Source organism: Mytilus trossulus, chromosome 3, assembly GCF_036588685.1.
Source record: "Mytilus trossulus isolate FHL-02 chromosome 3, PNRI_Mtr1.1.1.hap1, whole genome shotgun sequence".
NCBI lineage: Eukaryota > Metazoa > Mollusca > Bivalvia > Mytilida > Mytilidae > Mytilus > Mytilus trossulus.
In genome coordinates this window covers 47,730,600-47,757,323 of record NC_086375.1, presented here as the reverse complement: position 1 = coordinate 47,757,323, position 26,724 = coordinate 47,730,600, and the positions used below count along the sequence as shown (strand labels likewise).

Sequence of the window (26,724 nt, the reverse complement as noted above, 5' to 3'; positions counted from 1 at the left end):
TATTTCCAACATCTATTGATTGTTTAATTAATGTGAAATGAACAAAATAAACATAAACAAATACAAATACATAGTACAATATATATGTAGTTACTTGTGATATGAACAGAAACAGCTATCTTTCAAAAATTATAGTGACAAGACATAAAGAAAATTGAAATTCCAAAGTAACAAAATCAAAATTTAAACATATCCACACGTGTATAAATTTCAAACTTTTATCATTATTCTTACAGATTCAATGAAAATGGTGACAAATATGAAGAAGAAGAGGGTGAGTAGACAAACTAAAAAACAAGTTTATGAGATAGTTTGAAATCTTGCAGAAAGAGAAAGAAATAATATTTTATCGTTGTCGATTTCAATTTTTTTTTTTTAATTTCAACTAGAATCTATTGTTTAGCCTGCATTTAATTTCATGACTTATTTGTATATGGTCTAATGAACAGGTGATCTTATTAATTTCCCTTCAACATACTGCATTATTACAGTTTCTTATGTGGTCAACTATGGTTTAGTAAAACGTTGAAAGCAAAACAGAATAATGTAATATACATATTTTTCTTTATAAAATATCATATATTCAGAATACAAGACGAAGTTTTCCATCTATTGTTTTATAAACTATTGAATGTTTTCTAGCTTTCTTTTGCAATGGAGAGGAATGTTTTGAAACTGAAGATGAATGTGGTAAGGATATTAATCATAATATTACAAAAGTGTGCCGAGCGATATCTGAATAATCTGAGCTCCTGTAACAATGTGTGTTGAGTACAAAATCAACAAAGGGAATTATTAGTAGCTATATATTTTTTTTTCAAATATAACTGGCTACGTAGTAGACACCGATTGTTTTATTTTTTTTTATTCTGTTCACGTTCTCACCTATATAAAAGCGATATAAGGTCGAACCAAAAATAAACTCATTTCGCAACAACTGTTTTGCGCCAATGCTACTTTTGTGTCACTCCAATTTAAAAAATTTAGGTATAACTCCCCCCTCCCCCACCCAATAAAAACCCAACAAAAAACAACCCATTTTATTGCGCCGATTGTATGATTTTTTTTACGGTATTACGTTTCTATGTAGAATGGTCAATCTAAATGAGACGTGTAGGTAATATCATGTATTGGACTACATTTCAATACAATTCTCATGAAATATGACGAAGATGTCGATTATATACAACAAGATAGGCACACAATGACTCTTTTTTTTAAATAGATGTTCATTGAATTCATTGATATTAAGCCAGCCTAGTCAAAACAATAAACGAAAACAAATATTTTCAGGTTCATCGGACGTCTATATGGAAGACGATGATGATGATGATGATGATGATGACTTTGGTATGTAGATAAAAAAATAATGGTAATAATAACAGTAATAATAAAATAATAATCATAATCATAATCATAACCAAAATAATCATAATCATAATAATAACGATCATTATTATTATTATTATAATAATAGGACATTAATACAAAATGGTTATGCGACTATATGAAAAATAAAACTGAAAAAGAATGTACCTGCAAATGAATCTTCGTGTCGTGTGAGATCATTTACTGTGTCAAACGTCACAAGATTAAGCCTACATGCTGACATATCACTCTTATCGGTTGAGTAAAGATTGTGTACCCACAAACATGTATAACCGAGCAATATTTTGTATGGTCCTGTCATAGAGCGGGCTGCCATTTGATAAGGGACTTGCCGTTTTTGAATTTCCTTGGAGTTTGGTATTTTTGTTATATTACATTTTCCTGTAGATAAGTGGTTGTCTTTGGTTGCTGTCTATCATTTTTTATTTTCCTTTTGTTGCTGTCTGTCATTTTTTATTTTCCTTTGGTTGCTTTCTGTCATTTTTTAAATTCGTTTGTTCTTTTGAAATAGGATGCACCGTTGGTTTTTTCGTGTGCATTATTTAAAATACTGTCATGGCATATCTCCTTATTTCAAGTTGTAGTCGATGCTTTTAAAAAAATAATGTTCCCTAATGAGGGAAAGATATACATTTATAATTTCAACATTTTGTTTAACACTTATTTTCTCAATTATGTATTATATTTTAAGGCTTTTACATTCGTTGCCTCCGGTATCAAACGTAGGAAAAAACATCGTAATTTTAATTCAACTCGAACGATATGTGCATGATGTATGAGAGAGAAAAATGTATTCCTTAATGAATATATTCCAAAAATATATTCTACGCTGAGAAACCAACGCCATGACACTTTACATGATTTGATTTACTTTCACATGAGGAGCAAGATCTGCTTACCTTTCTGGAGCACTCAAATCATACCCGGTTTTTTTCCGTGGGATTCGTTTTGCTAATACGTTTAGTTGTCTGTGTCGTGTTTTATGCACTGTTTTTCTTTTGGTGTCTTTTTCGTCGTTTTTAGTTTTATTCTTCAATGTCAGCGTCAGTTTGCTTTCGACTTATGAGTTGAATATTCTTTTCGCCTCTCTTTTGCAACTCTAGTTTATGGACAACTTATTTAAAAAAAAAAAGGTAGTTGGCTAAATAGATGAAAGAAACTGGCATAATACTGTTAATGTTGCTTTCGATGTGTCGAAATAATTTTAATGAACCATGTTTGTCGTCATTCGGAAACACTTTTACCTCATAGTTACCCTATTTAACTAGTTAACTATAAAAATAAATAAAAATATATGAAACTGTTAAGGAGAGTAAATGCGTTATTTGATAATTATATTATGAATGGTATATTTTAGGTAGCAAATACATGGAGTCTGACGAGTCAAATAGTTTAATTGTTCAGGGATTTCCTAATGGTACCCCACCTAACAGGATAAAAGACTATTTCAATGAACTGCCGGTGTCAGGAAAAAACAAAGTGTGTGACGTACAGATGGATGAGGATGAAGGATGGTGTAAAGTTGTCTTTTCTAATACAGATGGTAGGTGTGATCTCTCAAAAACAGAACAAGAGGTTGAATATCATAGCAAAATAAATCAGTTTGTAAATTTTAAGAGCTTTAAGTAGATTTAAAAAAAATAGATGTTAAAATGTTTAACCATTACTTTACATATTATCCTTTTGGTTATTAAGGACAATGTAATGATAAGCGATTTTTATAATTTTTTTTACAGTTTTGAAACCGTTTTCGGGTCGGAGATTGAAATTCGAAGGCCATTACTTGACAATAGAAATGCATAACAGCGAGATTCCTAGCCCAGTCAAAATTGCCAACTTAAACATGAATAAAATGAAGTTCCTCCTAGGATCACCATTAAGCAAGGAAGTTCTAGACGAACGTCTTCAACAATTAGATGCCAAAATACAATGATCGTCTAGTATCCATGATGAAAGCTCCTTGATCATTGAATGCTGTTTGGATCCAGATATGAAAAACTTTAAAAAGAAAGCACACAAATGGAGGAGATGTGTTGAAAGGGCAGTACAACAGTTCTTAGAAACTTTATATGTTACAGAAGAAAAAATCAAAGACGATGAATTGGATTTTCTTGTCCGTGAAATCCGGGTTACGAACGACAAAAGGGTTTTTATAGACGAAGATAAAACAAGGTTTTATATTGTGATTGTTGGGTACAAGATCCCTTTCATTGATGCAACACATAAAGTTCGCCTGTTTACAGCAGACGTCATTATAAATGAAAGGCTTGAAGAGTTTGAAATACATTAACTGTCAAATGGAAAGGTCCTTGATGATATCTGCAAAGATTTCAAAGGAATGAAAATTAGACAGAAACATCATAGAATTTTCTGGAACAGCTTTGTTTGTAGCAGTTGCAAAGCAGCAAGTGGCTGAAGCCCTTCAAAAAGTAGCAGAAGTACCGATTAGTGGATTTTCGCCCGATGAGATAGCGTTTCTTCAAACGCCTGTTGTAAAATTAGAATTGGATAATCTACTGAAGGAAAATGGAATTCTTGGTGCATGGAAAGTTAAAAACGGCAACACATTAGTGATGTATTCTTTGACGGAAACTTCGGCTCAGAGTGCAGCACATTTAGTCGAAGATTCTGTAGTGGAAGTTTCCATTGATGTTGATACCCAACCTGACAATAAAGAGTGGAACAAGGAGGTAGAGCATATTTAGAAAAAGAAAGGTGGACATGTCAACATCGTGACAACTGAAAATAACAAAGTTATAATATTTGCAATTCCAAAAAACAATGCAAAAGCGATTGAGGAGCACGTCAAAATCTTTCATAAATATCCGGACAAGAAGGTACGTGGTACAACACATTTCAGCACAAAAAATGGTCAGACAATAACCACAATAGTCGGTGACATCACCGATCTTGACAACGACGTGATTGTATGCAGTTCCAGTAGGTCACTTGAACTCAGTTGTGGTGTTGGACATGATCTTGTTATTAAAGGTACATACCATCGTATATAATGATCAATCCTCTCAGTTTCAGTGTAACTGTGTTTATGGGATACACTTCAACAGATACAAAAACATGAATACATGTAACTAATACAAAAGAAATTGTTAGGAATTTCAAATGGTCTGGCCATATTTGTATTTTTTTACTGCAGAAATTTTAATTTGATCTTTTTCATACGTAAAACCTATATTGTTTAGATCGTTTTTCATTCGGTGTGGTAAGTATATATGTTGTCAATTTTTTTTTTAAATATGTGCTACTTTTCTTTGTAGTATCTGACTATATATACCAGTTGTTTAAAAAGTACCCGAAAGTTTTTTTATTTCCAGGTGGTGTTGAAATCCAAAAAGAATGTAAGGACTACCTTGCAAAGAAGCCAAACAAGCAACTGGATGTAGAGGAAGTTTTTTGTAGCTCTGCGGGAAAGCTAAGAGGTAAATTGGTCGCCCATGTCGGTGGGAAATCATGGTCAAATGATCACGAGAAAGAAAAACAATCTCTTGTAAGGGTTGTGCAGGAGGCCATGAGAAAGACCCAAGAAAAGAAATTTACAAGTTTTGCGATACCTGCATTATACACAGGTCATTCTGGGTTTCCTGTTAAAGAGATCACAGAGTGGATAGTGGAGGCCATAGACAACTTTCTACAATCACATGGTAAACAGAATAGCCTTCAGAACATTTATCTCTGTGATATTAAGAAGACTACTGTTGACAGTTTTGTAACGGCTTTAAGAAAATATTATAGCCTGACGTATGAAAGAGAATAGAAATATTATCTTATTTAACGTCGTATTAGCATGTTTATTTCTAGATGTACGTGTGTGTACTAATAGTTGTGGCTTTCAAACAATTCCATTATCCATATTTGTATATTTTGTATTTGTGTGGCATTGTGTTGTTTCTGGTTGATCAATATGGTAGCAATATTCAGAAAAAAAATCATGTATACTTCAAAAGTTTGTAACTTGAATGATGCGATTGAACACGTATTGTTTGATACAATCAATGATATTTTAATAGAATTTTAATTTAATGGAAATATGTAAAATTGCTAAAATAATTTTTAATGTATATGATATAGACTCTTTGAGGTGGCTCGGTAGTATTTACATTACTGTATTTAGATTGTTCTCCGTATCTGAGCAGTGTGAATGGACCAAAAATACATATCTAATAAACATACATCCCAAACTGAGGGATGAATTTGGTGTAATAACATTACATACAGGTTTTTTTGCTTTTATCGGTTTGGATTTGAGAAAAATTTGCTTTAGAAATCTGGAATTTTGAGGAAAGACATTGTCTCCTGAATATTTTTTAAAGGAAAATATTACTTCAATAACATTGAAACGAAGAAGACGATGGAAAGAATAACAAGAAACTGAATACACAATTTAAAAAAAATTCTTTGTATTGTATACGTAAAAATATCAAAATAGAATGTTTTCGTAATTTTTTTTTATGATTTCTTGTAATACATTGCGAATGAAGATATGAGTTATAATAGCATAAACGATAACAAATGTATTGCATAAGATGCACATTTCGTTAATAAATCTCTTCTGAGATTCTTGAGGCAAAACTAAGTTAAAACCCTAACAAAAACATTTGAAGAGCTCATAAAACCGAAAGGAATCAAAAGCCGGACATGTAACATGAGTATTTCTAAAAGACCAGACTGATTTTAAGCTTTTATTTGAATGAATTTTATCGGTTAGTATCGTAACAAACTTGCCCTTAAGAAGATCCCAAACTTTATTCTTAATTTGAGAAACAAAAAAAAGCTATGCTCAACGAAATTGAATTGACTTAGATGCTTGCTTTTCGTAAACGTCAGAAGTTTTGTTTATTTCGGTGTTGTTATCGTTGAGAGAATATTGTGTTGTGTTGATATTTGATTTTAGTGTTTTAAACAAAGTTTAACAAACCATTTATAAGTTTTTTTGAAATTATATTCCGTTATACACACGAAAATTAGCATTTACACTGTCCTTGAAATCAACAACGAAACAATAAATTTAAATACAAAGATAACAATGGTTCCTCTGTCAAGAATTAAGACTAAATTCTAGTGTTTCGTATCACATCAAATAATTCATTTGTTTTCGATGTCCAAAATACATTTTTTTCTCAATCAAATTATTCATTTCACATTAACAATTGAAACTAAATCTGAAATGGTTTCACTTTTCTGAATTTATGTCAAAACTGTCGTTTGACGAATCCATTACTTTAAGTTGATTTTTCATTTTGAACACCATATATCCCAATATGCCGCCAGCTGCTCCCAATGCAAACAGTAAAATAGAACAAAATGTTGCAAACAAAACCACCGGCTCTGACTTAAAGCAGTTATGTCCTGGGATCTTCTTGTGTACATTGGACGTTTGGCCCTGTTTTACAGAATTACCTATAAATATGAAAAAGCTATCAACATCTGATATGTTCATACCTATAGTAGTGACAGTTTTTAAGAAACAACAAACTAGTCTTGTGTGACCAACTAGCTATATATCTTTTATTTTAAAAATTTTTCTTAACTTGATTTTAAGCAACACTTTGAATTATCGTCATATAAATGTATATTCAGTAAAACTTCTTAGGTTTTATTTAATTAAACGTTTCAAAACAAATATAGTGGCTATGGTAAACCCCTACGATCTGTTTCAAACAACGATAACTATGATTGCCCAAATTCCACAATAACATTAAACATCCTACCAATGACTGTGGATATGCTGTTTCAATTGAACAAACACCATACCGATAAACAAACGTTGAATTAAAACGAGGTCCAGGAAAAAATTAAACAATAATTTAATAATCGAGTTCGCTTAACAACCCATCTACAAAACAAATCTTTAATTACCATTTTGCGACGTAATCTTTGTTACTGATCTCATCTGTGATGTTGTCTGTTGTGTGTTCTTTCTGTTCTTAGTATTTGCTGGTGTAGTTTTGGTTTGTATCATGATTGGCTTTGCTGTAGAAATTGTTGTTTGAATCGCTGCTGTGGTAGTTGTGGTCGGTAATATCGTCGTTGGCGTCGTAGTTTGTCTGGTCGTTGATGTCGTCGGTGTGGTCGTGGTTGTCGTTGGCGTGGTTGTTGTCGTCGTTGGTATGGTCGTGGTCGTCGTTGGAGCGGTTGTGGTCGTTGTTGGCGTCGTTGTTGTCGTCGTTGGCGTCGTTGTTGTCGTCGTTGGTGTGGTTGTTGTCGTTGTTGTCGTAGTTGGCGTGGTCGTCGTTGTTGTTGTAGTAGTCGTTGGTGTCGTTGTCATAGGGGTTGTTGTGGGAATATCTGTAAGTAAGCATACAAAATAAATTATGTTTGTTTTTTGGTTACTTAAAATCATTGCCTGTATCTGTAAAGATTAAAGATGAATTCTCTTAATATGAATTTTGGAAACATGAAGAATAAGTTCCAATGACAAAAACTTCATCAGTGAGATTTTTGTGTCAATGCTCTGTTTCTATTATTATTTAATGAGTTTAATAGTGGTGGCTGATCTTAGCCTCGAATAAATTCACTACATCTTTTTTTAAACCCTGGACGATTAATACGGCCTATCTTGAAGAACGGATGTTGACCTGGATGTCTCAAGGGTTTCATGTCATTTGTTCGCCGTCTGATGCCATATTTAGATATAAGATGTGGTATGAATGTCAATCAGACAACTCACCATCTAAGTCACAATGTGCAAAAAGTAAACAAATATATGTCAAAGTATATGAACGGCCTTCAACACAGAACATTGTCTCACACCGAACACCAAGCTATAAAGTGCCTCAAAATAACTAGTGTAAAACAAGTCAAATATGTATCTTTGGTTCACATTTAATAAAAAAAAATGATTGTATAATGGCTATATGTTTCCAAAACAGTAACTGTTAAATACAAAGATTGAACATTGATATTTAAGGAAGACAACTCTAATTTTTTTGTTTGTTCACCTGGAACTTTTTTGAAAGAGATATGAAGACAGTTCACAATGTCACAGTGGACTGGGTATATATATACATTATTTACACAGCCATGTATCACCATTATTGATGGCGATCCGATGGATACATCTGTTGTAGAGTTGTCACTGACTCAGACGTACTTATAAATATAATTATTTTCTGTGACTGTATCTTACATTATTTGTAGGATCCTTTACTATAGATAATTTAGCTGATCTGTAACAATAACATTTTCATGCCTTATATATCATGTACTGTAGTACGCCACTAGTTTAAAACTGACGAGGAAAGGTAACACACGGCCAGCAAAAGCTCTATTTTTGTAGAGCCCAGGTGGTCGTGTGGTCTAGCGGGACAGCTGCAGTGCAGGCAATTTGATGTCACGATATCACAGTAGCATGGGTTCGAATCCCGGCGAGGGAAGAACAAAAAATTTGCGAAAGCAAATTTACAGATCTAACATTGTTGGGTTGATGTTTAGACGAGTTGTATATAAAATATATATATATATATTATAAATTCTGCAATGGCAAAAAACAGTGCAGCTTTTATATATTGCAAATACATATTTATTTAAACATAAACAAATCTTTCAACAAATTCGGAAAACAAATACATTAATTCATTCACCAAATATAATATCAAGCCAAATAAAGAACTGACAGACTTTTTTCGACAAAGCACTACAAAATTTCGCAGTGAATTAAGCAGTAAACATAATGTTGCTATAGTTAAGTAATTTTTAACGTAAAAAGAATGTAAAAAGTACAACTAATTTTTTTTACATAACTTTTACTGAATGAAATTCTTTCAGTAAACTGTAAATTATACTTTTTCGATTCACAGAATTAACGCAAATAGTCTTTTAGCTTAAAAGCGTTCAGTTAGTAAGAAGGTTACGCAGTTAATGAAAAACTAACCCCAAAAAATATACTCATGAAGCGTAACATTTATTTTACTACATGAGTGCAATCATATTTTAATACTTACTGACGCATTTATCCTAAATTTCGCAGTGATGAGAATCTGAAATCTTACATGCAGTGACATACGAACTGTCATCAGTCTCAGTCAAATGTCATAATGAGTATAATGAAACAGGAAATGAAACAAATGATATAAATGAACCAACAAAGATAAATAAATCATTTTAACTATTATACATATAAGATTTAACGGGGACATTACAATTGCTGCTACCGTTCAAATTAACTCCATAATTATTCTTTTTTGCCGAAATAAAAAAATGCTTATTGACGTAAGAAATTTACATCATTTCGTTTTTATATGACAATTATGATGTATCTTAAACAAAATCAACGAATACAAAAACGGAGCTATTTATATTTTGATTAGATTTTAAAACAAGCTATTGAAGTTGACAATAAGTATTCGGTTTTTATTTTTTTTCCATTTTTCCATTTTATTTTAATTTATCATATATTTAGTACAAAATACAGCTATTTTGTATATCTAATAAAGGTTCTTTTTTCCAGTCTGTATCACCTACCCTGTATCGCATACCCCGTATCGCATACCTTTTTTTTTTTTTTTTTATACATCAAGTCAGTTTTTTAGTTTTTTTTTGCTTAGAAAAAATTTCCAAAAAATAGGTCAATTTTTTGAATGACGTCATTGTTTGGTATGTAACGTCACGAACGTTAAGTTTTCATATTTTATGTGACGTCACGAACATTACGTTTTTACAACATATTTTTTGGCACACTAAATGCAACTATAAACATACAAAACACTCAAATAAATACAATAATAAACAAAATATTTAAAACAACAGATTGTAAGGTAACCCAGGTGCTTCGTATAAATAATTGAGCAGTTTTTTTAAGGCTTTGAAACAAGAAAAAAGCAGAAATGAAGGTAACCCAGTGCTATGGATCAGAAAACAGTTCATATAATATAATACTCTTCTGTTGAAATATATGATAAAGCGTATAATACATGGCAAAATCCGTATCACATGCCGTATCACCCTCGACCAATATCATCCCTTGGGCCTAAAGGCCCTCGAGCTGATATTGATGTCTCGGGATGATACGACATATGATACGGATTTTGCCATGTATTATTCTCTATATACTTATTACCTGTTATGCATAATTGTCCAATCAATTTCATCTTCTTCGGACAAACACATTCTACGTTTTGTGACGACCCAATTCTTGAACACGTTTGATTTCCTTTGCATGGATTTGGACTGCATGGATCTGGTGAATCTGAATCAAGAACAAAATTTTATTACAAAAGGATCATATGAAATTGCATAGTCTGTTCGCAATCAAAATCATGGAACTATATGACTAACTACTGTTACTTATCATTTTGAACGAATATAGCTATAATCATAAATGATATTGATTACTGAATGTCCAATTGGAAATATTTCATGCATGTTCAAGACAATAAAAAAAGTTATTTCTTATGCAGCAAAAATACTGCAATCTGATTGGTTGACTACCACGGTGTAAATAACACCCCACCCTGGTTCACCACGGAATGAATAAAATTTTGCCAAATTTTTTTTTTTAATAAAATTTTGCCCAAATTAACAAAAAAAATAAAAAAAAATAAATAAAAAAATAAGAAAATGATAAAAAAAAAACAAAAAAAACACACAAAATTCATTTTTTTATTAACTTGAAATATATATTTTTTTTTTTTGAAAACTCAAAAGAACACAAAAAAATCTGAATTTTTCCAAAAATAAGGTAAAAATCTACATGACATGTGCAGCAACATGGACATTGAAAAATATTACGCTGGAAATTTTTCATAACTATTCATTCAATTTTTCATCCTGGTTTCAAAATGTGTAAAGGAATTGTTCAAAAGAAATAAGTTCGTTATCTTGGTGTAATCAGGGGTGTACGGAATTTTACACCGTTGTTGAAAATTCATAGATAACTAATATTATTGAGTACATATGGATTTTTTCTATGTTATATATTTCCTATAGATCCTTATCAAAGAATGCATTTATAGGAAATGTCTGTAACTATATCTGTATCTGTATAATGGGGTATGTATTGTATATTATTAGTTACATAGTGTGCCGTTAGTGACCGAATATCATATATGCAGGGTCAGTAAATTCCATCATTCGAAACGTTTTACGTCCTAACGTCAATTCTAATTCGAATTACAATGCGCGTCAAATTCGCTTTACTCTCCAAACGACGTTAACGTTTAATTCGTATTAACAAAAACGTATTTCTAATTCGAATTGGGTTATTCAAATTAGCCAAATCGAATCAATTCGAATTAAAAAAGAAGACTGTGTGAACGCGATTAGCGAATTCGATTCGCATTCGATTCGAATTCAATTCGAATTAAATGTCCGTGTGAACGAGACATAAAATAATAAGTTTGCCATTTCCTAGAGATACTTACCCCAGGCTATCAGTGTTATGCATCTCGTGTCACTTGTATGTCTAAAGTTAAAAATGTACAAGTTATTTCTAAGCATTTTAGGGCATAATGTTGTATATTAAAAAAAAAACTGGCTTATATAATAGTGTGTTCAAAGAGACTTACGTTTTGACTTGAAAATTGTGATTGTTTGAAAGTAGGCATGTCCACTTTATATATATTAGTGACCATGCATGCATAACACAATAATATGATAACTGCGCAGTTTTTATTCAAAATTACTTATACAAATGTGCTTGGTGTTGATCAATTACTATCCTGTTTTTTGTGATTTATCCAACGAAATTCGACAACCTACGATGAATTTACCCAAGAATGTCTCTTTTTTTGGATTTTCTTCTAGTAGACGCCAGATCAAATAAAAAAAGGAAGTGTTTTCTTTATAACGCATTGATTCCAAATTAATATATTCAATGTCTCATGCCACTAGCAACCACCTCTCGATGATATGATGACAGATTCCTAGTACCATTGCCAGAACTGATGTTTGCAGACATTCATTCTACCCTGTCAACCATGAAGTCATTCAAACCAGGTGTGCAGGGTGTCAAGATGAAAAGGCGACGACATTTGAACAAGATTTTACGGGATCACAAATGCACTAAATATGACGCATATTTTCCATAATGGTTTCCTCACATAGAGTATTCAATTATAATATTAAACAGTACAGCAACACATCTCTGTGAGAACTGTACTTTACTGTGAGACTCAGAAGAAGAAGCAACTAAAGTCCAACGTACGACCTTCAACAATAATAAAACCATTAGCGTACAGTCAGCTCTAAAAGGTCAAGACATGAAAAAAATTGAAACCATATAATCGTTAAGAAAACAATTTTTAAGTTAATCAATAGACGTATATATATCATATACAGTATTAGGTCAAGGTCAGACAAATATCCACTTTTTTGTATGAGGCTGAGAAAAATTGGAGACCCCAGTTTTGCGCCGAGTACAAAAAAAGTTGATATTTTTCTGACACTGACCTTATATTGGTTTTATACTGCAACTTAAATAAATAAATTCATAGCTATTTAGATTGTACCACACATTTTAAACTTATTTGCATCCCTTAGTGAACCCCTGACTATGGAAAAAGTGTTCCATGATGAAATTGACATTGCACAAAATATAGCTGTGTTACTATATTTAGGAAATAAACACAACCAGTTGCAGTATAAAACAAATATGCCAGACATCAAACACCAACAACAGATTACAGCGGGGGCTACTTTCACAAAATATGTTACGACAAAAATTGATCGTTCGTGAATTATAGTGAAATGATTATGAATATTTTTTCTCGTGACATTTTTTTTTATGAAATGAGATTGAACTTGAGACAGGCAAAACATATGTATACTTATACTAGAAAAGAAGACAAATAAATTATAAGCAAATATTCTGTAATAACGGTCTCATGGTATGATTCATCACTATGAACTAGTTAAATTTTACCCTGTGCTGTCTTCAGCCATGCCACATACAATGTGATTCCCTTGATCGTTTACTGTCGGTGTCCATGACAATTCCCAGGAAACGACGCCAGCTCTGTTTGGAACGTTTGTCGGACCTTTCACAACCATTCCTGCTGGTCTGGTTAGACTAAGTTTGGTCACACTACAAAAAGTGCAAAACGAAATAAATTAAATATGTGAACAAACATCATAACTAAAATAGACTGAGAAGACATTAACCATACTATTACTCCCAAATACCAAAGACATATTGATTACATTCATTGCTATTTTTGTTAATGATGCAAATCATTTTTTAAAGAAAGCGGGCAAGCGAAAAGATGCACTGGCAATGATTTAATACAAAAGAAAAAAAATACTTGTATGAATAGCAGGTGATGGGGTTAGTCGTGTATACGTTAATGAAAAAAGGTAAAAAATGTTTTTTTTACTAAACTCCGTAAAAAATTAAAAACGGAAAGTCCGTAGTCAAAAAGCAAAATCAAAAGCTCAAACACATCAAAGGAATGGATAACAACTGTCATATTCCTGACTTGTGACAGACTTTTTTCTTATATTGAAAATGATAGATTTAACCTGGTTTTACAACTAGCTTAACCTCTCACTTGTTTGACAGTCGTGTAAAATTCCATTATATTATAATGACACAGCACCATATCAAAACACATACATACACGTGACGAACACACAAACACACACATGCTCAGCTAATGCCAATTCATCTTTTATACATATTTTCTAGGCAAAAAATAAGAAAAACAGGTGACAGTCCTTTTTCTAGATTTAATAATAAGGAGATGTGGTATAATTGCCAATGAGAAAATTATTTGCCTGTTGATGGAGATAAAACAAATAAATAGAAAGAATGGTGTTTGTTACAAAGTCTTGTAAATATATACTGTTTTATAATATACATATTAAAGTCCATTATCTACCAAAAATTCATCCAAGTTAAAGGATCTATTCTAAAAAATAAACAATCACTCTTTTTAATTTTTGTCTTACGTTTCTTTTTTATTTGCCAAGTTTGCAGCATATATCTTCTGTGTAAATGATTTCCCAGCAGATATGCTGATTTTTGTTCCCGCAGAAGGAGTGGGCGAGACAAATTCTGGTTTCCAATTACATGGTGAATTTTTCCCCACCAAATGAATGAGAAACTGAAAATAAAAGTAATCTCAAACATTTGCATGAAAAAAGTACGATTTATTAATTCATAGAATATATAGAAACGGTTGCAGAGTAGATGGAAAAAGTTATAAATAAAAAGTGAACTATTGTGCATGTGAAATCTCTAAAAAAATCAATTTATGGCAAACAATTCAGAAAATCTCACAAAAGAGCAAAACATTAGCTGTTAAAAATAGAAGACATGTTTTTTTTGTAAGTAAGAGAAGCTTTGTGTAGCATCAGATAAATAAAGAACTTAGGACGGACACTCTTGGAAGCCAGTATCAAAGAATTATATCTGTTTAACGTTCGCCCGAAAACTAGAGACAATTACAGTTTATATAACTACATGTAATTGTTGCATTCATTCTCAGTAAATGTGAGTGTTGATTTCTACAAAATTGTAGTTTTAGTTTGTATATTTACTTTGTATTTCGTTTAACAACGAACTATCAACTATATACATAAGTTTTGAAAGATAATTCCATAAATTTCTTATAAAAAGTAACGTATCAACTGAAAATGATTCCAAGAGTTTTGATGTAATTAGAACTTCAAAGGGACCACTTTCCGTTATATACTAGTAGTTGTATCTATTGTAGACGTTTGGGTTTTTAGTTTTACCTGTAATGGGACAGTTGACATAGGTGTTGTCTCATTGAATTGCTCATTACCAACGTGTATTGTTTTCGTTGGAAAGTCTTCAAACGTCAATGCAACTGCATACCAACCGTTATTTGTGTAGTTACTTCCAGCAGAAGTGTTGAACTTTAATGTACAAGTATCCTGAATATGAAAGAAAAAACTTGCATTAACATACTATGTTCAAAGAATTTGAAATAAAAATCTAAAACAAAGAACACACCTAGATTGTAATCTATCTCTTGTCATCATCACTTTTGAAATGGTATCTTCCTCAAAAGAGGGACGAAAGATACCAGAGGGACAGTCAAACTCACAAATCGAAAATAAACCGACAACGCCATGGCCAAAATGATAAAGACAAACAGACAAACAAAAGTACACATGACACAACATAGAAAACTGAAGAACAAGCAACACGAACCCCACCAAAAACTAGGGGTGACCTCAGGTGCTCAGGAAGGGTAAGCAGATCCTGCTCCACCTGTGGCTACCGTCGTGTTGCTTATGTGATAACAAATCCGGTAACAAATACAGTAAATAGTCTAATTCTGTAGGTCACATTCATGAAAGGGAAGGGGATTGTAGTTACGACGTAAGGAACATATCCGATATAATTTGTGAAACGGTTATTCAATAACGGTCAAGCAACTCGTGATGGCTTCCGTAAAAATTACGAAGGGATGATTTCTACAAATTTGAGACAAGTTTGACAAAAGTGGGTAAGATAATGATCCAGATGAACCTTATTTGCGAAAAATAAATACGGATTTGAAGATCTTTCGTCACCCGAAGATTCCATATGGTATAGTTTTAGTTTTCAAATGATAATTCAAATTAAACATGATTCAGGTTCAAAACTTTGTTAATATATAATGAAATATATTAAGGATAACACGAACCCATTAAAAATATCCAATATAAAACTTCATTGTGCATTCAAATTTGAAGAAATGAAAAAAACCAACCTGCAAATTTAAAAAAAAAGAAGATAAGGTATGATTGCCAATGAGACAACTGTCCAAAAGAGACAGAGACAAACTATTGCATGCCCTTCTCTGTTACAAACACGTGATGTAATCTAAGACCTTATTAAAAAATATATAAATGACGTATTGCAATTGTTTTGAATATGAGGCAAATCAAAGCATTAGGTGGTTGTTATTTATTATACCGAACCTCGTCTAAACTAGCAGACGGCATTGCATGACACACACTATCACATTCTCTACCAACGGCCCATCTACATTTAACCAGATCACCATCGGGATCATACATTGGTAGTTTAAGCTCGTGGTAACAAGAAAACTGTAATCTAAAAAGAAAAGTAGAGACATCGATTAAGTACGATATTCATTTTTAAATTATTTTTGCTGTTTATACATTTTGTTATTGTAGCATACTCTCTGTAAAAATACATTTTATATTTATATTCCATATGTACTGTGTCGTATTATTGCCATTCGTGTTATCCTTTTACATGTATTATTATATTTGGCCGTGCCTGTACATTCCTATTCTCTATTTAACGGAAGACGGTAAACTCGTTATTACAAGTTAGCTAAGTCGTTATAACGACTAAAAAAAAAATTCACCCGGACACTAACCGACTTTCGTACTATTTGGATACGTACGTATATAGTGGTTTACTGGCAGTTATTGGACTGGAATTTGTAGAGTTTATATCGTCTCTAATTCTGAGATCTATTGTTGTTTGAAGGTTCCATCCATTTGGATTACCAAAATCTAAATTCATCCACATCGCTCCAGTATAACTGGAAAAAAAATGATTGCAAGTAGACTCTTTTCTCTAATCACCGCCTTGAATTATGGTACACAAAATGTTTACTCTTATTGTTAGTTTGTTGCGTTTAAATGCTCACGAAATAAATATTTTTATTGTTAACTTAAACAAGAATGTGTCCAAAGTACACGGATGCCCCACTCACACTATCATTTTCCATGTTCAATGGACCGTGAAATGGGTAAAAAATATAATTAGGCATTAAAATTAGAAATATCATATCATAGGGAACATGTGTACTAAGTTTCAAGTTGATTGGACTTCAGCTTCAACAAAAACTACCTTGACCAAAAACTTAAATCTGAAGCGGGACAGACGGACGAACGAACAGACGGACGAACGGCGAACAGACCAAAAAATATAATGCCCCTCTACTATCGTAGGTGGGGCATAAAAAATACATACGTTATCATGAAGATAAGATACGACCAAACATGTAAACAACCCCTGAACTACAATGTTATATGGAATCGTCCATAATGTAAACCCCTAAAATACAATGTTGTATGGAATAGTCCATAGCAGGCGAAGGACATAGAATACACGGTTTCCGCTGTTAATGTCAGTTGTCATGACTGGCATTAGATGAAATGCATATAGATATGTCTATAAACAGCTGATAAAGTCTATTCAATAGTTTGTTTTTTTTTCGTTGAGATGTGTGGGATTATGCAGCACATGTCATGATCCTTCGCGGCCATCAGTTTAGATTATAGACAAGAGAAGAGACTAAATGCGTACAAACCTGATGTCAAATGAAGATATAGGAAATTTTATAACGTCAATCCTTTGAATGTATGAAACACAAACACATATGACAATTTTTCACATAAAATAGATTGTAAAATTTTCCAAATGAACGTCCATTAAAATTAAGTCTCTGATTAATATTTCCCGCGCAAATGTCATGGGATAGACCAAAACGAATTTTAGGTGTGTGTTGTCATTAACATTCGGGTCAATGAACAGTTAGATAAAATATATAAATATGTTAACTATATTTATATTGGTTTTTCAGAAAAGTGACTTTACCAGATTATTTTTTTTGTGGCAAACAACGGTAAATAGCCTATATCATCTTGACATGACATATGAAAACCCCTTAAGCATAATGGTGTGTGTATGGAATAGTCCATGGAATTGTCCAAACCAATACAGGTGAAATACGTAGGTTTATAAATGTGGACACAGCAGTAAGATCAGATATAAGATCCTCGTGAGCCCGTAGTTAAAAGTGAAAACCTGTAAAACATCAAAATTTGTTGAAATTTGCCCGATTTACCTTGAAGTGAAGACAATAAAAATTTGCGTGTATAGAGTGAACCCCCTATAGAAAATAATACTGTGTTCTCAACCACTTTCCATTTCGGTGATCGATACAAAAGATATTTTATTATATGGTATGTTAATTATGTCAATAAAAAATTCCCCATGAATGACAAAGAACTGTTCAATAAGAAATGAATATGCCATCATGTAAATAAAATTGTTGCTAAATATCCCGAATGAGGCTGATCAACACGAAGTGTGCCACATGTGAAGCATGTCTTCTGTATGCTGTTTTTTGACCTTTTGGATAAAAGCTCTTCATCTTTTATATAAGCTTTGGATTTCAAATATTTTGGACACGTGCCTCACTGAAGAGACATGTATTGTCGAAATGCGCATCTGGTGCAAGAAAATTGGTACCGTTAATTTTATTAGACTGTTGTTTGTTTTTTGTAGTTTTCAGTTTTTGTTATGGCTTTGTCAGTTTCATTTCGGCATATGAATTGGTTCGTTTATTGGGATGTAACACTACTTTTCCGGGTTAAAGAGGGACGGAGGGTGAGGTTTGTGTACTCGCACATGTTAAATCCGTCTAATAATATCTTTACATACATATTATATTGATAAAAAGTCCCATTACAAGTGTTAGGTTCACACGTCACCCTTTTATCTCATTTATGAATGAATATAAGCATATAACCGTACAAAATGTGAACAAATGGAAGCTTTCGACGATTTTTTAAAGAACAAAGTTATCCCCCCACAACTACATGTCATATCAAAACAAATCAAAGCTTATTTCAATAGACATAACCACAAGTACATGCGCTTTTTAGTTATTTTCCGAAAACTGGAAAATTACCCCTTTTTATGAATAAATTCCCGATACTCGAAAACGTAAAATAAGATATTTTTAAAAAGTAAGTAAAACGATATTATAAACAATTGTTCATCAAAACTTTAGGAAAATTACTTAAAGATATTTTTAGTTATAAGTTAACTTTCCCGTTGTACATTCCTTGAAGAATCATGCCAGTATTTGCCCAAAAAAAACAACGTAGTACTGAAATTAGAGGTATTAACAGAATAAGCTCGTGCAACTATCGTGCACAGAACCCGTATTCACAAAACTTTTGTAACTCTACGACTGGTCATGACGACAAGCGCGTATTATTGTTTTCTTCATCGTAATAATATCGTAGCAGAAGCATAATAAAGACGTAGTGAAATCGGGATAGTCTCAATGAAATGGTAGTTAGGTCGCAGTAAAATAGTTTCATTTGTTTTTACTAGTTGAACCAGGTTTCCAATAAGAGGCGTCTATGCCCATTCAGATCTTACTTCGTTCTTACTATACGATCTTCCAACGCTACAACTAGTTGTGGCCACGAATGCACGAATGCACTATGAATGTTTTGAGTATGTTCAAAGTTGGTCGTAAACCTCAGCGATCATGAAGACTTTGCTGGTCCTTACTATATATACGACCTAACAACGACCACCACGATCTGACCACGACTTCCAAAATTTTTCATAATTTCTGAGGTCGTCGCTAGATCGTTGTCCTAGTGTGATAAAGTATAAGACAAGTTAGAAATTTCACAAACAAATAATTGACAAAATGTGTCCATATACATATAGATATATATACATCTTTATTACAGATTCTCGTCCTCCCGTCGACTTTTTTGTTGATTTAATCATTCAAAAATTTCGTCAAGTTGAATAAAGTCATAAACCAAGAAAGTCTACTGGCTTATGAACACAGTTTAACTCATCGTTTACAATCTCTAAAGTCAAGCATTGCCCGAAATTTCTTTACAAAAACTTAGATGTCAATAGATCGCTTGTCACCAACATTTTCCAGAATCCACTGCCTGCATAGCACTTCAGATAGTCAATATCAGACATAAAATATCCTCTTTATGCTGAGGATATGCTGCTAGTAATCGGAGTCAGTGCTCATGTAAGGGTGCTACCTTGACATTTTAAAAACCTGATTCGAGTCGCCTACAATTGTTTTTTGAGCTTCCTCAATTAAGTGGATTCTTCTCCTTTGGTTATAACTACTCCTTAGTCTTGTTATATATCAACCTCCAGTTCTGAAATTTCAAATATAAAGTATATAACTAAATAATTGGCAAGAGGTATAGAGGGAGGGATAAGATCTCACAAAACATGTTTAACCCCGTCGCTTGTTTGCGCCTGCCCCATGTCATGAGCCTCTGGCCATTGTTATTCTTGTATGATTTTAAATTTAGTTCATTTATAAGATGTTTTTTTTTACAGTTTGATTTGTCAAAAGTGGTACATTTCCAAGCACGAGGCTCTCGCGTTACACAGCTTTTTGAGGGGAAAAAAGAGAAGAAAGGAATAGTACAGCAAAGGTCATTATTGTAGGTTTTTTAAGCCACTAAATTGACTGCGAACATCTCAACAAGACCAATTGCTTGTTATTTGTGTTTTTTTAAAGATTTTTAGGAATTTCATCATTGAACTGTATTTATACGGGTTATTCAACCATTTGATTATCAAAATTCTTCCCTGGTTTAAATTTGAAGTAATTGTATAGATTCTGCTGAAATACTTTTCTGATTCATTTCATCGACTGTTTGTGAGGGCGTACGTTTTAGTGATAAATCTGCATTTCCAAAACTCCTAAAATTGTAAGGATTCAATACGCACTCATGCAATTCTTAAACTTACATAAGATACTTTTATGGTGCTGGATAAATAGTCATCTTCAAAGTAACAAGATCTGCGTTATTTCTCTGCTTTCTCCAAGTATGCAGAATAACCTCTAAATGGCTGTGTTTGTACCCTAAACAGTAGCAAAGGAGTACATTACAATATGAAGTGCTGAAATAAATAACTTATTTCTTTTTTAGAATCAAATAATTAAAAATGTGAAAACTAACAAAACCATATACATGAGAACATTAAAATTAGAGTGTTGCAGTTTGAACTGAGTGGTTGACCTTGCCAGTTAAAATCCCATTAAAACATGCATTCCATTGTTTCTAGATAAAACATAAACCTACGATCTTAATTTGTTTGTTAATCTTAAACTATGATATTGTCAAAAATGTATGCTTTTAAAAAATATGAGGCACGAGAAACATATATAAAATTTATTTAAAATGCAAGCATGCTTTTATAAGTGGCGTGGTCAGGCGTTTTATAATGTTTGCCATTTATTATATAACATATTTGAAAAACCTTGAAGTCAAAAATGAGTATTACGGCAAAGAATACATTGGAGTAAAATATCCGAAGAATTAATATTGGACTTTTTTTAAATTGTCAATTCTCCACTGTCTGAACTCAGTTGTACATGAGGTTTCGATTTGAATGCGTCAACTTCCGGATTCAATTTTATCGGGGTTATACGGGGTGATTTCTGTTAGAAGTGATCATATTCACTATCTTTGGAAGATTATGCATCCTGCTGGTGCTGTACACTATCAAAGATTTAATAGCGACATAAATATTTAAAAGATTGCACACTCACTTCAATATTGCCAATACTTTATTTGCTTGTCAGACATAAAACGTTTCTTCGTTTGACCCTCAGTAAATAGATATTTTGATTGCAGCCCCCCAGCGGTATAGTTTTGGTAATGACCCCCCTAATAAATAATGACAATTACCTAAGGCGAATAATGTTTAAAGAAAGCAACAATTAGATAAGAGGATTATCCACACGTTTGAAGATATACATTTAGTATGATAAAACCGCAATGCATAAAGTATAAAACCACTACTAGTAAGTCATAGGCCCATTGGTTTCTATGTTAAATCTTGCAATGGCTACCTTGTCTGAAGTTAAAAAAAAAAGTGGCAGTCATTTCATATCAAAACTATACCTTATCTGCACTTGTGCTAAAACATTCAAAAGTCATACCTTTAATTGCGTATTAGAGAGTTCTGGTTCCTGGAAGTTACATAGTACAAAACAGGTACTTCTGATCTAAACAAAGTCCCCAAACTTTCTTTTGATACCAGAAACTACCCAAATATTTCACCTATTGAAAGAGATGCAGCTATGCGTAGGAACAATTTTGTTTAAAGTATGTAGTATGTTTTCTCCGACCGGGTCTGAGTTAGTGGTTCTTTACCATAAGGGTTTGTTCACATATAGAAGTTTACATTCGTTGAAAAGACGAAAATATGATATTTTTCATTTATATTTATTCACGCAAAGAACCTCCTACTTTTTGAAACGATCAAGACGTAACAGCACATTCAACACGAATTGTTCGGTGTTCAAACGAAACGTTCTGCTACCATTTATACTTCAGTATGAGAGGAATTTGTCGATTAAATACTTAAAAAATAAATTTTATGTTCGTTATGTGTTATAAATATAGACATACATACCTATTAAATCAAGTTTTGTTGTTCATTTTCATCGTCGATGTTTTTTACAATTCATAACAAGCCCGCTAAGAAACACACATCCGGTACATTAATACATCACGTGTCTTTATAATCGTGGATGAGTTTGGAACACTTGACGTTCAGGGAAAACGATAGACTGGAACGCATCATGTTTGAGACCAGGACACTTTTACTATTACAACGAATTTATGTAGTTACATAAGTTAAAATATACTTGCACCCATAGAACTCAGATCGTTAAGAAAAAAAGATATATTGATCGTCAAATCATGATATGAGTCATCCTAATTCATCGCTTGTTTGACTCTATGAAATATTATTTCACTCCCCATGTAACACCAATTTAAAAGTTTTCAAATCATCAGTGAATTATTCTTGCCTGTGTTTAAATTTGTAACGCTTCAGCGTGATCTAGACGTAATAGTTTCCTAACATTTGGCAAGACAGTTTGTACAGTTGATATGTGTAGACAGACTTTCGTTAATTTTATTACAGTAATAGAAAATAGTATTTAAGTTGACAATTCGTACTGTGTTATAGGTGGAGAATCTGCTTACTCTTCCAGAGACCTCTATATCTTTTGTTGCAATCGTGTTGCTTATATTTTAGTTTTCTATTCTTTTTTATAGTAATGTCTGGTGTTTTTTTTTTTTTTTTATTTTGTTCTTTTTCATAGTTTTGTTGGTTTCTCTTGGACTTTGCATCGTTTTTTTATTTTTGGTGTGTTTCGCTTCTTTGTTAAGGATAATAACTTTGTTTATTAAATTACTGAAAAACGAATTGTCGTGAAGAGTCAGTCATATGCGACAAACGCAAACCCAATCGTGATTCATCATCATGCAGTAAAGTGCAAAAACTCTACACGATGTATAAAAAAAACAAAAAAAACCCACAAAAAAACCCAACAAAAACGTTATTTTATATTTCAAGTCCAAGTACCTTAATTCTGCAAAAATCAGAACGAAATAAAATTGAATACGTAGGACATCATTAATCATAACAATTTGGAACGGTCTGAATGTGATTAAAAACATCAGAGCAAGTAAAATGTTTCTAACCTTTTGAGTAGAGGCAGTGTATGTACATTTCATATCAACAAAGAAAATATTAAAATGTGTTTTTAACGGGGTATAAGTTCTTGTAGAGGATTGGTTTTTTTTATCGTTCAATTTGAAAATAAGCAAAAAGATTCGCTTTTTCAGCTGATCACATTTCATCTGAATATCGTCTTTGATTTTGATCGTTTTTCTCCATTCTTATGCAAATAAGGATGCAAGTAGCCTTTCTTATACTTACTCTTTTATTTTTAGTCAAATTGAATTGATTTATATCCCGATCTTATATAATTTTAATACACACCTAATAATAAAAGGTCCATTTCCAATGAATGTCTCTTGAAAACGATTTTCTCCTTGTTCCCACTTTTCAGCATCACTACCTATTTCATTGGCACCAGTACAATAATAGAAAACAGTACCTACTGGTTTCTTTGGCACTTTACAACCTTGATCACATTTCCAGATTTTATCACCTATAAATGTTGTGTTAACAAACTGTCCGATTTTGTTATTTGAACATCCTGGTCCACTTCCAAAAGTCCATCCCATTTTGAATGTGAATTCAATCTACAATATGTATAGTACAACTTTATTAGGATAATCAGGCCCTTCCCTATGCCATCTTTGGGCTGAAATAGTAAATGGTCTACGTTTAGATCATAAGTGTCATTCGAATAACCTTTTCCTCGAACGAAATCATATGGGTTCAAGGACTAATTTGGAAATCACAGAATGGAATGGACTACTAAACACTAGTTCAGGCGGTTAAATTTCCTGGTTGAATATCGCTATAGACAGTGAATTCACAGTTCAAGTATTTAAGTATAAAAGGCAACTAATAATACGACTAGGCAGGCATGTTTTTAATTCACCGTCATTTAGCAAACGATGTATTAAGGTTCATCATAACAAACGGACAAATATGGCTGCATTTACAGGCCAAAAATTACTCTTAGTACAGACTTACCTGTAAAGTTGAAAAAGTTTTAATGCCTAGCATCCACTAGATATAATAAAGTTAAATGCATTTTGTGTTTCAGAAAGATAAAATCTCTTTTGGATTTTGATGGGCATTTTTTTCCCTTCATGCAAAAGGTGTGAAAATTGACTAAGTTGTGGTACAACTATGAGATGCTCCCTTAGGTAAAAAAACGGTTTGTATTGTTTTCATTGTCCTAAATTGACATGGACACCAGGTATCTTCACAACTATAGGTGAGTTAAAGAGTTTATCTGAGTCAGAGAGTGGACAGTATCAAAGTAATTCAAGTGTTTTGTTTATTGTTGCACCTTCTGAAGAAAGGGAAAAAAATGCCAATCAAAAACCAAGAAAGATTTTATCTTTCTTAAACACAAAATGCATTTAACTTTTATATATCTAGTGGATGCTAGGCATTAAAACTTTCCAAACAGCACAGGTAAGTCTGTACACAGAGTAGTTTTTGAGGTGAAAATACGGCCATATTTGTCCATTTGTTATGATAAACCTTAAATAATCCAACCACAGGGGTTTGTTACTATTTGCCGTGATTACTATCCATACGAACCCAGAAAAGCAATTTTTTTTTGTCGGGGGCGTATGGATAGTTAACACGGCAATTACTAATACAATCTTGCTATCCAACATTGTCATTCTTACATCAATTTATGTTTGTACTTTAAGAGAAATGTTGGCAAGTAGTAAATTAAATATTGGCATGTACATTAAAACATTGGATGACTTAACCACAGCAACAATGCTTACCAAGAGAAGACATGGATTAATGTGTCAACCAACTGGTTGTTTTATGATTTTCTACAATAGAATAAACAATTTTCTTTTTCAATCAAAAGGGTTTTCCTCTACGACCTAATCTGATTTGAAATGTGAAATATAGACTTGTTCTTTTTATAGTGAAGTTATAGATTTGTTTAGATTTACAGTATGAAAAATCGCATGCCACAATTTTTTTTCTCATATATGTTTTAGTTGGAGTGTTTTGTCTTACCGTATGGCCATGTATAGGTTTCCAGCTTATAGTTCCTCCTCTGAAATGTGAACATTCTCCATAATAACTGAACACAAAAAGAAGTACACCTACTCCTATCGTATGCTGCATCGAAATTATAGTAAGAAATATATTATACTTCCTGTAATTTAATTTTTATACAGTTATCTACAAAGAAACAGTGGTAGTAGTGTTCTACATAATTCCGTTAAAATGATAAATACTTGAATTCGATTTTCATATACTGTAATCTTTAAAGGCCCTTTCTTTTCATTGGACTTTCGGTAATCTGTTTGTTAAAACGTGACATAATGAATATTAAAAAATTTCAAGATTTCTTCCATTTCACATTCAAATCTAAATTAATACATGTTTGGTTGTTTATTCATATGTAAATATGTAGATAACACGAAAGACCATTGCTATAATAGAATGTAAAGTTTGGTTTATACAATAAGGATATGATGGTATTAGCAAATACAATGCGTTTCAAAAAATCCAAGAAGACCAATGTGAATAATATTTCGGACTTCTTTTTCATAAAGTCTATGGTTGACATTGTTGAGCCTTTAAAGTAATACAAACTAGGTTAAAAGACCGAGTGTTGAAGGGCTATTTAGATAACCAATTTTAGCTCTGAAATTTGCAGAAAAACAATGATATGGAATATGTATTTTATTTGTGACTTTGCCTTAATATGTTTTATTTTCCCGTTAATTTGAGTAACCATTTAGAATGTAGTTTTAAAAAATAAAACACACGCTTTAACCATGATTAAAAGTATGTTCAACAAAAACAAAACACTTTATCAGAATAATGTCTCAACAGCTAAACTAATCCATTCCTTTCTGTATTTAAAATTTATAATTTTGTTTTTTTATCCAGTGGTTCGTCCAATACAAATGTTCCTCAGTCCAAATTCGTGCGACACGTAAATAGTTGATTCAGCTTTTAATGACAATCTTACACATTATCAGATTGGTTATATTTGAGACAAAAATTCAAAAGAAATGCAATTAAAAGAAACCGTGTTGTAGATTTTTTTATTCAATTACTTTCGTATTTGATCTTTTTTCAGACAATTCGTATGCTGGTAGAAATGCTTCAAA

The 26,724-nt window shown here is 32.3% G+C and overlaps 2 protein-coding genes and 1 long non-coding RNA gene across 4 annotated transcripts; 2 read left to right on the top strand and 1 right to left on the bottom strand.

The window, feature by feature from the left end:
- The first annotated feature begins 242 nt into the window (after positions 1–242).
- On the top strand, positions 243–1,333 carry LOC134711672 (uncharacterized). The gene is made up of 3 exons (XR_010106212.1): positions 243–274; positions 643–690; positions 1,294–1,333. It is a non-coding gene; the product is annotated as an uncharacterized LOC134711672 (long non-coding RNA).
- A 1,424-nt stretch (positions 1,334–2,757) lies between these two features.
- LOC134710838 (uncharacterized) lies at positions 2,758–5,214 on the top strand. Its single transcript, XM_063571241.1, has 4 exons — positions 2,758–2,932; positions 3,769–3,938; positions 4,095–4,380; positions 4,722–5,214. Exons 1-4 carry the CDS (start codon positions 2,758–2,760, stop codon positions 5,159–5,161), a joined length of 1,071 nt encoding a protein of 356 aa, XP_063427311.1. The 3' UTR covers positions 5,162–5,214.
- A 1,168-nt stretch (positions 5,215–6,382) lies between these two features.
- Positions 6,383–25,815, bottom strand: LOC134709491 (mucin-2-like). Of its 2 annotated transcripts, XM_063569649.1 has the most exons (11): positions 25,616–25,815; positions 23,930–24,195; positions 16,731–16,871; positions 16,276–16,411; positions 15,079–15,240; positions 14,290–14,444; positions 13,265–13,426; positions 11,766–11,806; positions 10,463–10,591; positions 7,264–7,692; positions 6,384–6,804 (listed from the first exon to the last, which is right to left on the bottom strand). In XM_063569649.1, exons 1-11 carry the CDS (start codon positions 25,724–25,726, stop codon positions 6,578–6,580), a joined length of 1,959 nt encoding a protein of 652 aa, XP_063425719.1. In that variant the 5' UTR covers positions 25,727–25,815; the 3' UTR covers positions 6,384–6,577. The 2 variants fall into 2 exon arrangements, with proteins under 2 accessions (XP_063425720.1, XP_063425719.1); XM_063569650.1 differs by lacking the exons at positions 23,930–24,195; positions 25,616–25,815 and adding an exon at positions 17,646–17,771 and having other exon boundaries at positions 6,383–6,804.
- Between the last annotated feature and the right edge of the window lie 909 nt (positions 25,816–26,724).